This window comes from Zea mays, chromosome 4 (assembly GCF_902167145.1).
Source record: "Zea mays cultivar B73 chromosome 4, Zm-B73-REFERENCE-NAM-5.0, whole genome shotgun sequence".
In the NCBI taxonomy this organism is placed as follows: Eukaryota; Viridiplantae; Streptophyta; class Magnoliopsida; order Poales; family Poaceae; genus Zea; species Zea mays.
In genome coordinates this window covers 91,325,763-91,338,322 of record NC_050099.1, presented here as the reverse complement: position 1 = coordinate 91,338,322, position 12,560 = coordinate 91,325,763, and the positions used below count along the sequence as shown (strand labels likewise).

Sequence of the window (12,560 nt, the reverse complement as noted above, 5' to 3'; positions counted from 1 at the left end):
TCCGTAGCAGATCGGGTGGCTGATCTCGCTCCGTAACCCTTCGACCAGGGAATTTGTTAAAGAGCCCCCGCCAAATACTGAATTCAACCCGCGGTTCATCTCTGGCGGGCTCAGAGTCTAGGGAAGTTTTATAAATTAGCCCCTGTACTCTCCAGAAAATGAGGTCCAATCCAGAGAACTCGAAAACCAGAGAAAAAATGGAAAATAGTTTTTTAATATATAAAATAAGTGCTAGAACTTATAAAATTCATAGAAAATTCATCTCTAGTCCAAATTACTTCATTCTAGTATCTACAATTTTGTAATATTATTGTATATCACATAGAGGCTCTCTTTTGTCATGAAAACAATAAGAAAATTTATTTCCCACTTAATCCTATCTCAACCACATAAAACCTTTGGAAATTCATAATTTAATATCCATAACTCAAAATTAATGATTTCTTATCCTAGGATTTTATTTTAATATGTAGATTATTATTATGTATTTTGTTTACATGTTTGGTGTGATGTTAATTTTCTCTATATACTGTGCTTGTTTGAATTGTGGCGAGTAGAAGAGCCTGTGTCTGAGGATCCTGGTGACCAGCAGATAGAAGTAGCTGAGCAGGAGCTCATTGAAGGCAAGTTGTGCCCTTGATTCACTTTTGCTACCCAATAATGTTCTTTATAATCATTTACCATGCATAGGTTTAATTTTGATGGGACTCAATAGGTCAGCCTAGAATGTTTATCTCTTTACCTTGTTATCCCTGAATCACATGGGTAGTTTTGCTATTGCTTTACATGATTTTGAGATAATATTTCATTATATCCATGTTCCAATTCTTTTGTTATTCTGTTTATGTTCATGTCAAGATCATTAATGTTAATTGGAACAAGGAGCTTAACTTGAGAAACACGTGCCACCACTAGGGTTTAATGGGACGCCCTTGGCCAACTAACTAGGAAAGCTAGTGGAAGACTACCTTACCCGAAAGGGGCAAGGGCAATAGGGGATTGCATGCAAGGAGGTTCTCGGATTGATTTTGCTGCGATGGCGGTCAAGAGGGGGATTCTTGCAAGTGCTCTTCCCATAAACTGTAGCGGGTTTTCGGAAGCTAGTGGAACTTTGTAAAGGCCTCGTAGTGGATCCCTAGCCATTCATCTCGATAGTGTCTAAGGGTCTAGCTAACCCTGCGACATGGGATACACGACTTGTGGGTACAGGGTACAACCTTTGCAGAGTGTAAAACTGGTATACTAGCCATGCTCGCGGTCATGAGCAGCTCAGGACTCTCTGATGATTAATTTATGGAACTTAAATTCAATTTGTCATTTGTATTGCATGGGTTTATTATTAATTTTGTTCTATTACTTTATTTAAGGTTTGGTATTTACTTACATTTAGTAACTACTAATAAAATTTTGACCAACTACTTAAAAGCAATGCTCAGCTTTAACCCCCGTTGTTGATTAGCCTTACACATCACATGAACTCCCACCTTTGGCGAGTTCATGCACATTATTCCCCACAACTTGTTGAGCGATGAACATGTGTGAGCTCACCCTTGCTGTCTCACACCCCCACATGAGAAGAACAGGTGGTTCAAGAGGAGTCACGTATGGAGGAGTTCGATTCGATCTTGGTGGCATTTCCTAGTTGACTTGCTGCACCAAGGATGATCCTTAGTTCGTTTTATATTTATCTTTTATTTTGTAAGACTTCCGCTATATAATAAGTACTCTGATTTTATTGTGACATTATCTCTATACACTCTGTTATTATTTATGTTGTCTTCTTTGGCGCATGTATGAGATGCACCCGGCTTTGTCCCTTAAAGCCCGGGTGTGACACTCAGCGTCGTGATTCGCGCAAGGCTAAGGACGGCGTCTACGCGGTGAGCAAAAAGATCGGCAGGAGAGTGAAAAGATCCGGGGGGTGAATCGGGGCTATGCCCTACCGTGCCCACTTGACGGCGACATGGCGGAGCGACGATCATTTTGGTGGCTGTCGGCTTCCTCGGTTTGGCCACGCCAAGGACCAATTCACCATGTCGTCGTAACCGTGTAGATGGCAAATTACCCCTCCGTGAGCTATTGCACTGCTACGTGCCACGAAGCTTAGACCAGGAAAATATCTCGCCGACGAGGAGTTCAATCTCGTCTCAAATTCATGTAGTAGGTGGTCGGTCCCTTTAAATTCAGTCCTTACCTCATCACTTCTTATCGTTCTTCCTTTTAGCTTTGCACTGATTGGTTTATCCAAATTTATTCCACCAATGTCAAAATTTAGCTTCTACATAATCAAATGATATGCACATTATTACAACATACCAAACCAGATGTGATCTTACTGAAATAGATATTTTATTTATGTAACATTGTATTCTCGTTTATTACCTTCCTAGACTTTTTGTCTGATCCACAACCACCACAATCATCTACGTTGAGCTGGCGTCCTTGGCATTGATCTCGTCTTAGTTGATATGTTCTTATTTTTTTTATCAATGTACCTAGCATGATAGCCTCTACTAGTCGATCGATGATACGTACAAGTAGACCTAAGCAAATTTGGCTTTTAAGTCTTTATGGACAAGGCTTCGACACAGAGTCTACTTACATAGAGACTACTGTTTGAAATTTTTTCTCAATCAAAGTATTGAAAACTATACGAAAATGGATAAGTTTTTTTTGTTGGGTCACAAAATGCAAGTCTATGTGCACATGTATTTTACAAATATCTTTATACATTTTTAGATTAAAATGTATCTAAATTTACTTAATTAGAGTATTAACACTAGATTGTGTAGGAGCTCCCATGGGTCAACACTAATTTTGCCGATATTTTCAACCCGCTAGATTTTGAATAAAACATTCGCTGCCTTGTGTTCTAATACTTGTCAAATATGTTTGCAAGTGTTTTCATAAACATATATAGATGGTACGCAGCCCGGTTGACCGTTCGAAATCAACCTAAAAGTTGCGGTTTTACACTGACACCAATGAATCATGTTTTATTAGGCAAACCCTGGCGAAGGGGGCCTTGATAGCGGCCGGTCACTCTGGCCGCGTCAACCGGCGCGTCCAATCACATCTGCCGATCCACGATCAGACGGCCAGTGGCTCGCGGGACGCCTCCCAAACGCCGGATCCATCCACGCGTTCGGCAATGCTCGCCTTTCCTGCACCAGTCGCGACAGTCCGCCTCCTCCATTCCCGCTCCGGCTGTCTCAATTTTGGCGTACCACCGCGTGCGCTTTCCCGAAATACTTTCGCCATCTCCCCGATACAAAGCACGAAGTGGAGAGGGCGCGGCACAGCCAGGCAGCCGCACGGCACAACTGCACCGCACTCTGCCTCCTCCGCCCGTCCTCCCCCCTTGTCCTCCTCCGCTCGGCACTGCCGCATTCTGCTCTTTTAGCCAAACACGCGCACCAGCCCACCGCCCAGCCGGACCAGAGAGGCGGAGACTACAGCGCCGGCGTCGCACGGCAGGAGAGGGAGACGCAGCCGGAAAAAGGCGCAGACTTTGACTTGCTGGTGTCCGGTGGGAGTGAGATACGCCGGTACAGAGCCATGGCACCGAGCTGCTACGACGTGGCCGCGTCCATGCTCCTCTGCGCCGAGGAGCACAGCAGCATCCTGTGTTTTGAGGAGGAGGAGGAGGAGTTGGAGGCGGTCGGGAGAAAGAGAGGCCGGTCGCCGGGCTATGGGGACGATTTCGGCGTGGATTTGTTCCCGCCGCAGACGGAGGAATGCGTGGCCGGTCTGGTGGAGCGGGAGCGGGAGCACATGCCTAGGGCGGACTATGGCCAGAGGCTGCGCGGCGACGGCGTCGATCTCTGCGTCCGCCAGGAGGCCATCGACTGTATTTGGAAGGTGTGTTCTTGATTGATCTGAGTCCCTGTGGTGTGACTGGACAGGGGGAACCGGGAAAGAAAGAAGGAAACATTTTGGCTCATTCCTTACTGCTCATTAGGAGACCTGAAGGAGCGCATTCGATTTCTTAATTTCAATTCATATGGAAAGACGCTTATTTTCCATGACTCCACCACCAAATATTTGATGTTCCTCACATCACACCGAGCATATACTGTTTCTTGAGTCTTCGCAATGCTTAGGGCTGCCAATGATTTCAGTACTGTGATTGATTACAGCAAACACTCTGTTGTAATGTGCCTTGTAGATATGCCGTGACCACTCTTTCGGGGTGGAAATCGGGACCATCTCGGGCCAAAGTTGGCCTTTCGTCCGCTTCCTGAATCACGAGATACTAAAGATGCACTGTCTGGCTCAACATTATACTTTTTTATATTTTCGAGAAATAACATCCGCATTTTTAGGCCAAACTCACGCTCTCTTTTTTTTTGCCAAAATTTCTGAATATATTTTACGTGAAGGGTTTACCTTTCAATGGTTTCACGGTAGTGTTTGGTTGAAGAGTCAAGTAGAACGGAACCGTTCTGTCCCAGTTTTGTTGTTGTTTGGTTACAAAGTAACTAGAACGGAATGACTCCAATTAGAGAATATTCTCCTCAGATCCGGAACCATTCCGCTCCAAAAAATCAATGGGACGGAGCCGCTCCGTTCCAATCCCGCTCTCACAGTCACGCTCCGTTCCGTTCACTCTGCAACCAAACAAAAAACAGAACCGCTCCGTTCCAGATTACCAAACACAGAACAGAGCGGCTCCGTTCCTAAAATCAGGAATGGAACGGCTCCGTTCTACTTGGCTCCTCAACCAAACACTACCATTTCCTACATGATTACTAACTTGTGATGCTTGTGTAGGTCTACACATACTACAACTTTCGTCCTCTTACTGCCTACTTGGCAGTGAACTATCTCGATCGTTTCCTCTCACTGTACAAGCTGCCGGTAAGAATCACGAGATCACCTTGCCAACGCTGTCAATTTCAGTAACTTTTTTAACAAATCACTAACGTTTATCGCGGACGTCATTTCCAGGAAGGCAAGGGCTGGATGACACAACTCCTTTCGGTGGCGTGTGTTTCTCTGGCTGCCAAGATGGAGGAAACCGCCGTCCCGCAATGTCTGGACCTTCAGGTGGGTAAAGCGTGTGTTTGGCATCCCCCAACCCCACCCCACCTATTCACCTGATCTTGTTCTAAGCGAGGTTGGCATGTGCAATCAGGTCGGAGATGCACGTTTTGTGTTCGAGGCGAAGACGATCCAGAGAATGGAGCTCCTTGTTCTAACCACCCTCAACTGGAGGATGCAGGCCGTGACACCTTTCTCCTATGTGGATTACTTCCTAAACAGGCTCAGTGGCGGCAATGCGGCCCTAAGAAATTGCCTGTTTCAATCCGCGGAGCTTATCTTGTGTGCAGCTAGAGGTATACAACGAAAATTATTGTCATTGTATCATGGGAAATGGTATGGATTATTATGCCCATTTCGAGTGTTGAACTAACACGATATCGGTACGTGTTGTTGCACCGCAGGAACCAGCTGCATAGGGTTTAGGCCGTCTGAGATCGCGGCCGCAGTTGCAGCTGCTGTGGTCGGAGAAGTGGACGTTGCAGGCATTGAGAACGCCTGCGCCCACGTAGATAAGGTACATTGAAGCAAAGCCTCATGCTAACTCATTTCGTCCCCAATAAACATAAACGCGGCCGCTGGACAGATGCGTGAAACGCATTTATACCCGTGTGTTTGTGTGTGAGGCTGACCGGCGAGTTATTTAATGTGCTGTTGCTTTCGTCTGCTGTCTGCAGGAGAGGGTGTTGCGGTGCCAGGAGGCGATCCAGTCCATGGCGTTCCCTGTGCCTGTGCCGCAGAGCCCTGTGGGGGTGCTGGACGCGGGCTACCTCAGCTACAAGAGCGAAGACGATGCCGCGGCAGCAGCGACTGCTGCTTCACATGGGGCCTCTGGCTCTTCAAGCTCCTCTCCGGTGACCAGCAAAAGGAGAAAACTCACCAGCCGATGATGGGTTGCAGTGACCTGCCAAAGTGTGTGCCCAATGATCAGAGGAAATTGACTACTCTGCTTACTTTGATTTTTTTTTTAGCCGCGCCACTCGTCTCCGTGATGTGTGAAGTGCAACGACGCTGGTGATGTGTGAAGTGCCTTAGCGGCAAAAAGACGGGATTTTGACATGTCGAGGGGGGCAAGAAGTTGATGAATAAAGGTGTGAGGTGGACAACACCTAAATTGCTGAGCTCTTCTTTGCAAGCACCGGAGGAGGTAGACAGCCAGCACAAACTTGGTGTGCCACAAAGGGCGCACCATTGCTTTGTAGGAACACAAAGCTGGAGGGAGATCGATGAGATGATCAGAATAAAGATGGTGTAGTCCTGGAGTGGGCCAGATCGTAGGCAATAATATCTACAAGAACTAGGCACACTGACCAGCCTATGTTGGAGTATCTGATAAATTGCTTTAGTAGGTTCTAGTATTCTTTCTTTCTTTAGTTTCATCCTGAAGAGAATCTCGGTGACCGAGAAATGTATGTGACAAAATAAGAGAAGTCGACACTGATGATTAAACTAAGAGCTAACATAAGGAAAGGAAGTGAACAGGATCCATGACAAAGCGGAGTGGGCTTAGTTCAGTAATACCAATACAACTAGTCATCATTATTTTTCATTATTTATTTTATTTCTAATTTAATCTAGGCATGTCTGCTTTGAGATCATGGCCACTGCTTTCTCAGCTTCTCTAGTCTACGAATTAAAGGGGACCTTGTCAGGTGAAGCGTTGGGAACACAAAATTACAATAAGGGCTTCTGCAATAGCTAGCTATTTCACTAACAAGATTTACTCTCTTTCCTACGTGGATAAGAATTGGGAGCAAAGCGAAAATAACTAGTAACGAGCAAATAGATATGAGGTTTCACATATTCCAAAAAAATTGAGTGTATTACGTGTGGGACTAAATACTAGTGGTGAGATGAATTAGTATTTCTATTCTTCTCTCAGCTTAACATCAGCTAGCTATTTGAGACACCCATTAGAGCATCTCCAAAAGACTCTTTATTTTTGACTCTCTATTTGATTCTTTATTTGTCACTCTATAAAGATTAAACTCTAAATATAACATTTTATTCCAACAGACTCTCCAACATGCAAGTTAGCTTGGCTAGCGAGATTTGGTAGCCAAATTTGGCAAGTGAGAGAGTCAATTTAGAGAGCCGGATAGATTGTCAAGTTAAATGACTAGCATGTTGGAGAGCTATCTCTACTAATCCTCCCCCGCCCGTGATGCCCGCCGCCGCGCGCCCGCACGCCCCGCGCGTGATGCCCGCCGCCGCGCGCGTCTTCGTCCCGCTAATCTCGCCGCGGCCTCGATGGAATTGCCGTGGCATCCATGCCGCCCTCGCCCTCCCTTGCAGATCCCCCATTCCTGCGCCCCCTCTCTGGCGGCCTCGATGGAATCGCCGCGGCATCCATGGCGCCGCCCTCGCCGTCCCCCCACCTGTCCACGCCCGCGCCCCACCTCAATCTCCTCCGTTGCGCGCCCGAGAACGTCTTCGTCCCCCTACCCCGCTAATCTCGCCACGGTGAAGGTGGAATCGCCGCGGCCCTCGCCCTCCCGCGCAGATCCCCATCGGATAGACGACAACCTTCCTCAAGGCCTGCGTGCTCCCCAAGTGCCGCCTCGACCATGGCCGTGACACCATCTACATGGTGAGGTGGCCTTCTGCAGCCAGGAGTGTAGGCAGCAGCAGATGAACCTCGACGAGCTCCTAGAGAAGAAGTGCTCCACTTCGGCTGGCAGAGGTGGTGGCGGCTCAGATCAGTCCGGCGCCGCCCCTTCGTCTCCCACACGTCTTCGGATCTGCAACCCCCCTGCGCGCAGGTACGTTCTCCAGCGTCGTGATGCCCGGGATCGGAAGCGGCGGCCTCGCTCCTACCACTGCTCCCCTAGAAGTAGCGGAAGAAGCCCCGTCGAGCCGGAGGTGTATCGTATGTAGATGAATCGTTGTATGGAGTCCAGACGTGGCGGCTGCCTTCGATTCAGAGGTACACCGATCTCAAGCCCCACAGGCAACCAGTTCTTGTTTGAAGTACATATTTGTTGTTTATTTGTTTAAACAACTTATCTGGTTACTTTTGAGGGCAAGAAACTATTTGCTTAAAACAGGGAAGGTTGTGGGAAAGGGCGAATCTTTGCACAAAAAGAGGTATTCTAGAATCTTCTGCTAATCGCCTTTTGTATTTCTCTGCTGCTGAATCAGAGTAGATCACGATGTTATTCCGACTCATCCTAGGGAAAACAGATGTAATTTTCGCAAACGAGGTTCACACCATTGCTTGGCAGGCTCTGTCGAAGCTCTCTGCAGCGGAGGACATTCGCTTCACCAGGTCCGGGTGTGCGAGCTTCAGCTGGCTGCAAAGCAACCAGTTTTTATTTTAGCGATTCAGTTCAAGGCATCCGGACTCAGGCTCATCGTCAGGCAGAGTTGCAGAAACAAAACAACATACGTCACTTGAAGAAGTCCACAAAATGAAGTTTTTTTAACAAAAAGAATGGGAAAACTTACTTGAGGTAGCGCGTTGCAGGTTTCCCCAGGTTCAGGCTGCACACCGTGAGGTTGGCGAGAGTCTCAGTATCCTTGGCGTCCTGAACAGTTTGAGCAGTTCCGTGTAAGCACAGACAGACATGTCAAGGATTCTGTTTCAGAAATGCACAGGCGCACAACATTGGCGTGCGTTCAGCAGTGCAGCTATGGTGGTTGGCTACTCCTATTTGCAAAGGAAATGATCGTTTGGGCGAAAAGCTGGGCTGGGATCACCGGAGCTGATCGACCTTGTTCAGTGACTCGAGCAGCAACCCCTCCGCGTCCTCGAAGTTGCCCATGTGCATCGAGCACAGGGCTTTCCCGTTAAGAATCGTGCTGGTCGTCGGGTACTTGTCGGACAGGTCCTGGAAGATGAGGCGCGCTTCTTAGATCTTGGAACCACCCTGAAAAACATGACAAGTCATGGTGTACAGTACTACTTGAACAACACCGAAGGTTCTTCGGAAATTCAAGTGCCTGGACTGAAGGAAACTCTGGAATTTATAGCCAAGGTTGCCACTCATGCCATTTCTTCCAGCAGAGATGTGTGTGTGCCTACCAGCACAAGGTCGACTCATGCGTTGGCGAGCTGCGTCAGCGTGTGGTCTTCGTCCAGCTGCTGCATCACCCTGAGCTGCTTCTCTGCGTGGTCCGTCCTATTCATTTCAAGGTATATCTGAACATTCAACGCAAGCCTGCAACGCCAAATTGAAGGACAATTGGTCCAGTGTTTGTTGCCTATTTATAAAACAACATGTTTGTTTTGCAAACCAAACATTGAGCCATTACTCACACATTGCTCTGACAGGCAGTCTTATTCATATTTTCAGTTAAATTTAGTTTGATACAAAATAGGTCATCGTACTTATTTATTTGGGGTTGGCATTTGGAGACATTTTAATGCGTACTCAAATTAACTAAACCATTATTCATGCACCACTTCAGAGCAAAACAGCGTAGCAGATAGCATTATTCAGATTTTCAGTTAAATTTAGTTTCATACAAAACATGCCATCCTACTAATTCATTTGGGGTTGGCATTTGAAGACATTTTGGTGCGTACTCAAATTAATCTACAAGAACAATACTTCATACACGGTTATTTATGTTATTCACCTTAATTTTATGTGTATAACTTCTTATTAGGAACTAGTCTGTACTCACCTCACCAAGAGTAATTACAATTCTATTGATTACTCCTACTATTCAGTTTGGCAGCATCCTACAGTTGCTGCTCTATTTAGGTACCTTAATATGATATTTTTTCTATTATTTTTACTTGATCCCTCAATGGCGCATTCCATTTAAATGTTCCAGTTTCTAATTGATATATGTGGAATATATTCTATTGCTGTTAGCATGCGTTAAGACCAGTGTTGTGGTTGACACCGGATTTCCCTCTGAACACAGATGAACTCATCCCTCTGCTTGATGTCCTAGCAAACGAAGTGAAGGCTATCAGGAGGCTTAGGGAACTCTTGACAACCAAACTTCCTACAAGCACATTTCCAGTCAAGGTAAACTATCTGGCACCTTGATTACATTACTCGTGCTTCCAGCAGATTACATCTTGCCACTTATTACATGCATGTTCTTGTAAGTACCTGCATCCAACCCTTCCATTCTTCAGATTGATGCCTATTCAAGTACAGTACAGATTTTCCTGTGAATGATGACTTGTCTTGATGGACCTTAAAGGAAGTCATAGCTGCTACAATGATAAGAAGAAAGTAGAGGAAAAGGAACAGATCTCGACTGTAATTCTGCAGATGAAGCATACCAATAAAAAGGTTAGTGGATTAAAGTGTTACACTATATATAATGGCACATGAAGAATGCACTGGGATATTTTTTCATCAATCTGAATACTTCAGAAAATTTGAAAGGTTCTAACAAATGGCAATTTTACACTCAGGCATATGACCAGACTCTGTAACAATATCTGCACAACAATACCTTGGCAGACTCTCCAAGCATGTTTGTACGATCACATATGTAAAAATAAAGTAGATACCCTACAAATTCGGATCTGAAAACATAATTGCAACCCAGTTAGCAGAATAGTGCAACTAGGAAGCTTGAATGATTGGAGGAGAGCAACTGTAGCTTACATTGCCCTTAGTGTTAAATGATTCTCCAGAAGAAGCAACTGGTCCATGAATATAAGTCTGTTGAACCCAACATTTTCTTTTTGTCAGAGACACAATGCCTTCGGATACTGATATTGAGAAATTGTAAATTTATAATTTATAGAGAACTTGAGTATTTGTGATGTGAGGGAAGTATAAGCTGGCTTTGCAGCCATTGCTTGGCCACCCTCCTCCAATAACATTGTCTGGTCTTCTGCTTTGACTGAACTGTCATCCATCACTGCTAGATTGACATCTGAATGTCTACTGACAAAGATGACTATTGGTTGATTCCTCACTGTGTCTTGTTGTTGATGTAGTGTCGTTCAATCATTAAAGGCACCCATTAGTCGCCAAAGATGTTGTCCTGTTACAAATATTCTAATGTTCCTGAGAATTAGTAATCGAATTACCCATTAGTCGCCATTGTTTGAAATATATTCTCACAACTTCTCTTATTGCTTCATTGTATGAAATATTAAGAAACAAACTAAATGACAGATATTTAAATGTTCAGTTTCTAATTGATATATGTGGAATATATTCTATTGCTGTTAGCATGGGTTAAGACCAGTGTTGTGGTTGACACTGGATTTCCCTCTGAACATAGATGAACTCATCCCTCTGCTTGATGTCCTAGCAAACAAAGTGAAGGCTATCAGGAGGCTTAGGGAACTCTTGACAACCAAACTTTCTACAGGCACATTTCCAGTCAAGGTAAACTATCTGGCACCTTGATTACATTACCCGTGCTTCCAGCATATTACATCTTGCCATTTATTCTAATCACAATGCATGGTTCAATCCAATCATGAGAAGTGGCAATCTGTGAGGTTTTTGCAAGGTATGTGCCTTACTATTTCCTTTTGTTTTCGGTTGTACTACAATAGAGAGCAACCGAAGCTTTGAGCATAAGGGTTTTCTATAAGTTTTATTTGTAAAATTTGAATTTGACATATTTCTACCCTTTCAGGGAGATGAGCTCACCTTGGCAATGGTAGTTAATTTTATTAATGCAAACAAGGATGATTAATTTGATGTACTTTTCTATGCCTCGTGGTCCCATTGTCACAAGAATGCATTTGAGGTGTCTGCAATTAGGCCAAGGCGTCCCACATAAGTATGACTGTTGGTTGATTCCTCACTGTCTTGTTGATTAGTCGCAAAAGATGTTGTCCTGTTACAAATATTCTGATGTTCCTGGGAATTAATAATCGAATTACAGATTATTGTTCTCAACCATACGCAAGAGTACATCAGCTAAGCATAGGACATCGAAGCACTAGATCGTCGTCCCATTGATCTTCTTGTAGGTACATTTTCCCATGATGTATTGCATTTTGCCACTTCTCATGAACCATGCATTGTGATTGGATTGAACCCTGGTTATTATAAATACCAAGATTAAGAGCACAGGTAAAAGAAATGTGTTGTTCTTTGAGGGAAGACTCAGCTACATAGAAGAATGTTCGTCTTGTTCAGTATTGTTTCTTCTGTCTCCTATAGGGTTGCCTATGATTTTGGCATTACCTGTTCAAAGATTTGTCCATTATTAGTTCGTTGTTTGGTCAGCTCATACTTTTGTGTGGATAATGGTGGTGCTTCCTTATTCAGTTTGGTACATGTATAATTCAATTTTTATGAGTGTGTATTTTTATTGTTTGTGTTACGTAACTTGGTTTGTTTGTTGCAGTTACTTGATTTGATGTAACTAAGTTTGTTTGTTGCAGTTACTTGATTTGATACACTCTGTTCGACATGGCCAGTCGATATGAGGTTCATGTGTGTGCGTGTATGTATCCTCCTGGGTTACGATTTTGGCCTTGGCCTGTTGGGCAAGAAACTAGATATTTATGGAGGGAGCTAATTATCTATATTTCTTTTCGGTATTTGAACTATATTTGCATCCTTAATTTGTAGTTC

At 44.6% G+C, this 12,560-nt stretch overlaps 1 protein-coding gene and 1 pseudogene across 1 annotated transcript; one reads left to right on the top strand and one right to left on the bottom strand.

Annotated features, from left to right (window-relative positions):
- Nucleotides 1–3,315: 3,315 nt before the first annotated feature.
- Nucleotides 3,316–6,512, top strand: LOC100285876 (cyclin delta-2). Its single transcript, NM_001158766.2, has 7 exons — nt 3,316–3,861; nt 4,774–4,860; nt 4,951–5,049; nt 5,138–5,339; nt 5,448–5,560; nt 5,721–5,955; nt 6,015–6,512. The coding sequence occupies exons 1-6, from the start codon at nt 3,559–3,561 to the stop codon at nt 5,931–5,933; spliced, it is 1,017 nt and encodes a 338-aa protein (NP_001152238.1). The 5' UTR covers nt 3,316–3,558; the 3' UTR covers nt 5,934–5,955; nt 6,015–6,512.
- A 1,736-nt stretch (nt 6,513–8,248) lies between these two features.
- Nucleotides 8,249–9,330, bottom strand: LOC103655401 (coatomer subunit epsilon-2-like; annotated as a pseudogene).
- Between the last annotated feature and the right edge of the window lie 3,230 nt (nt 9,331–12,560).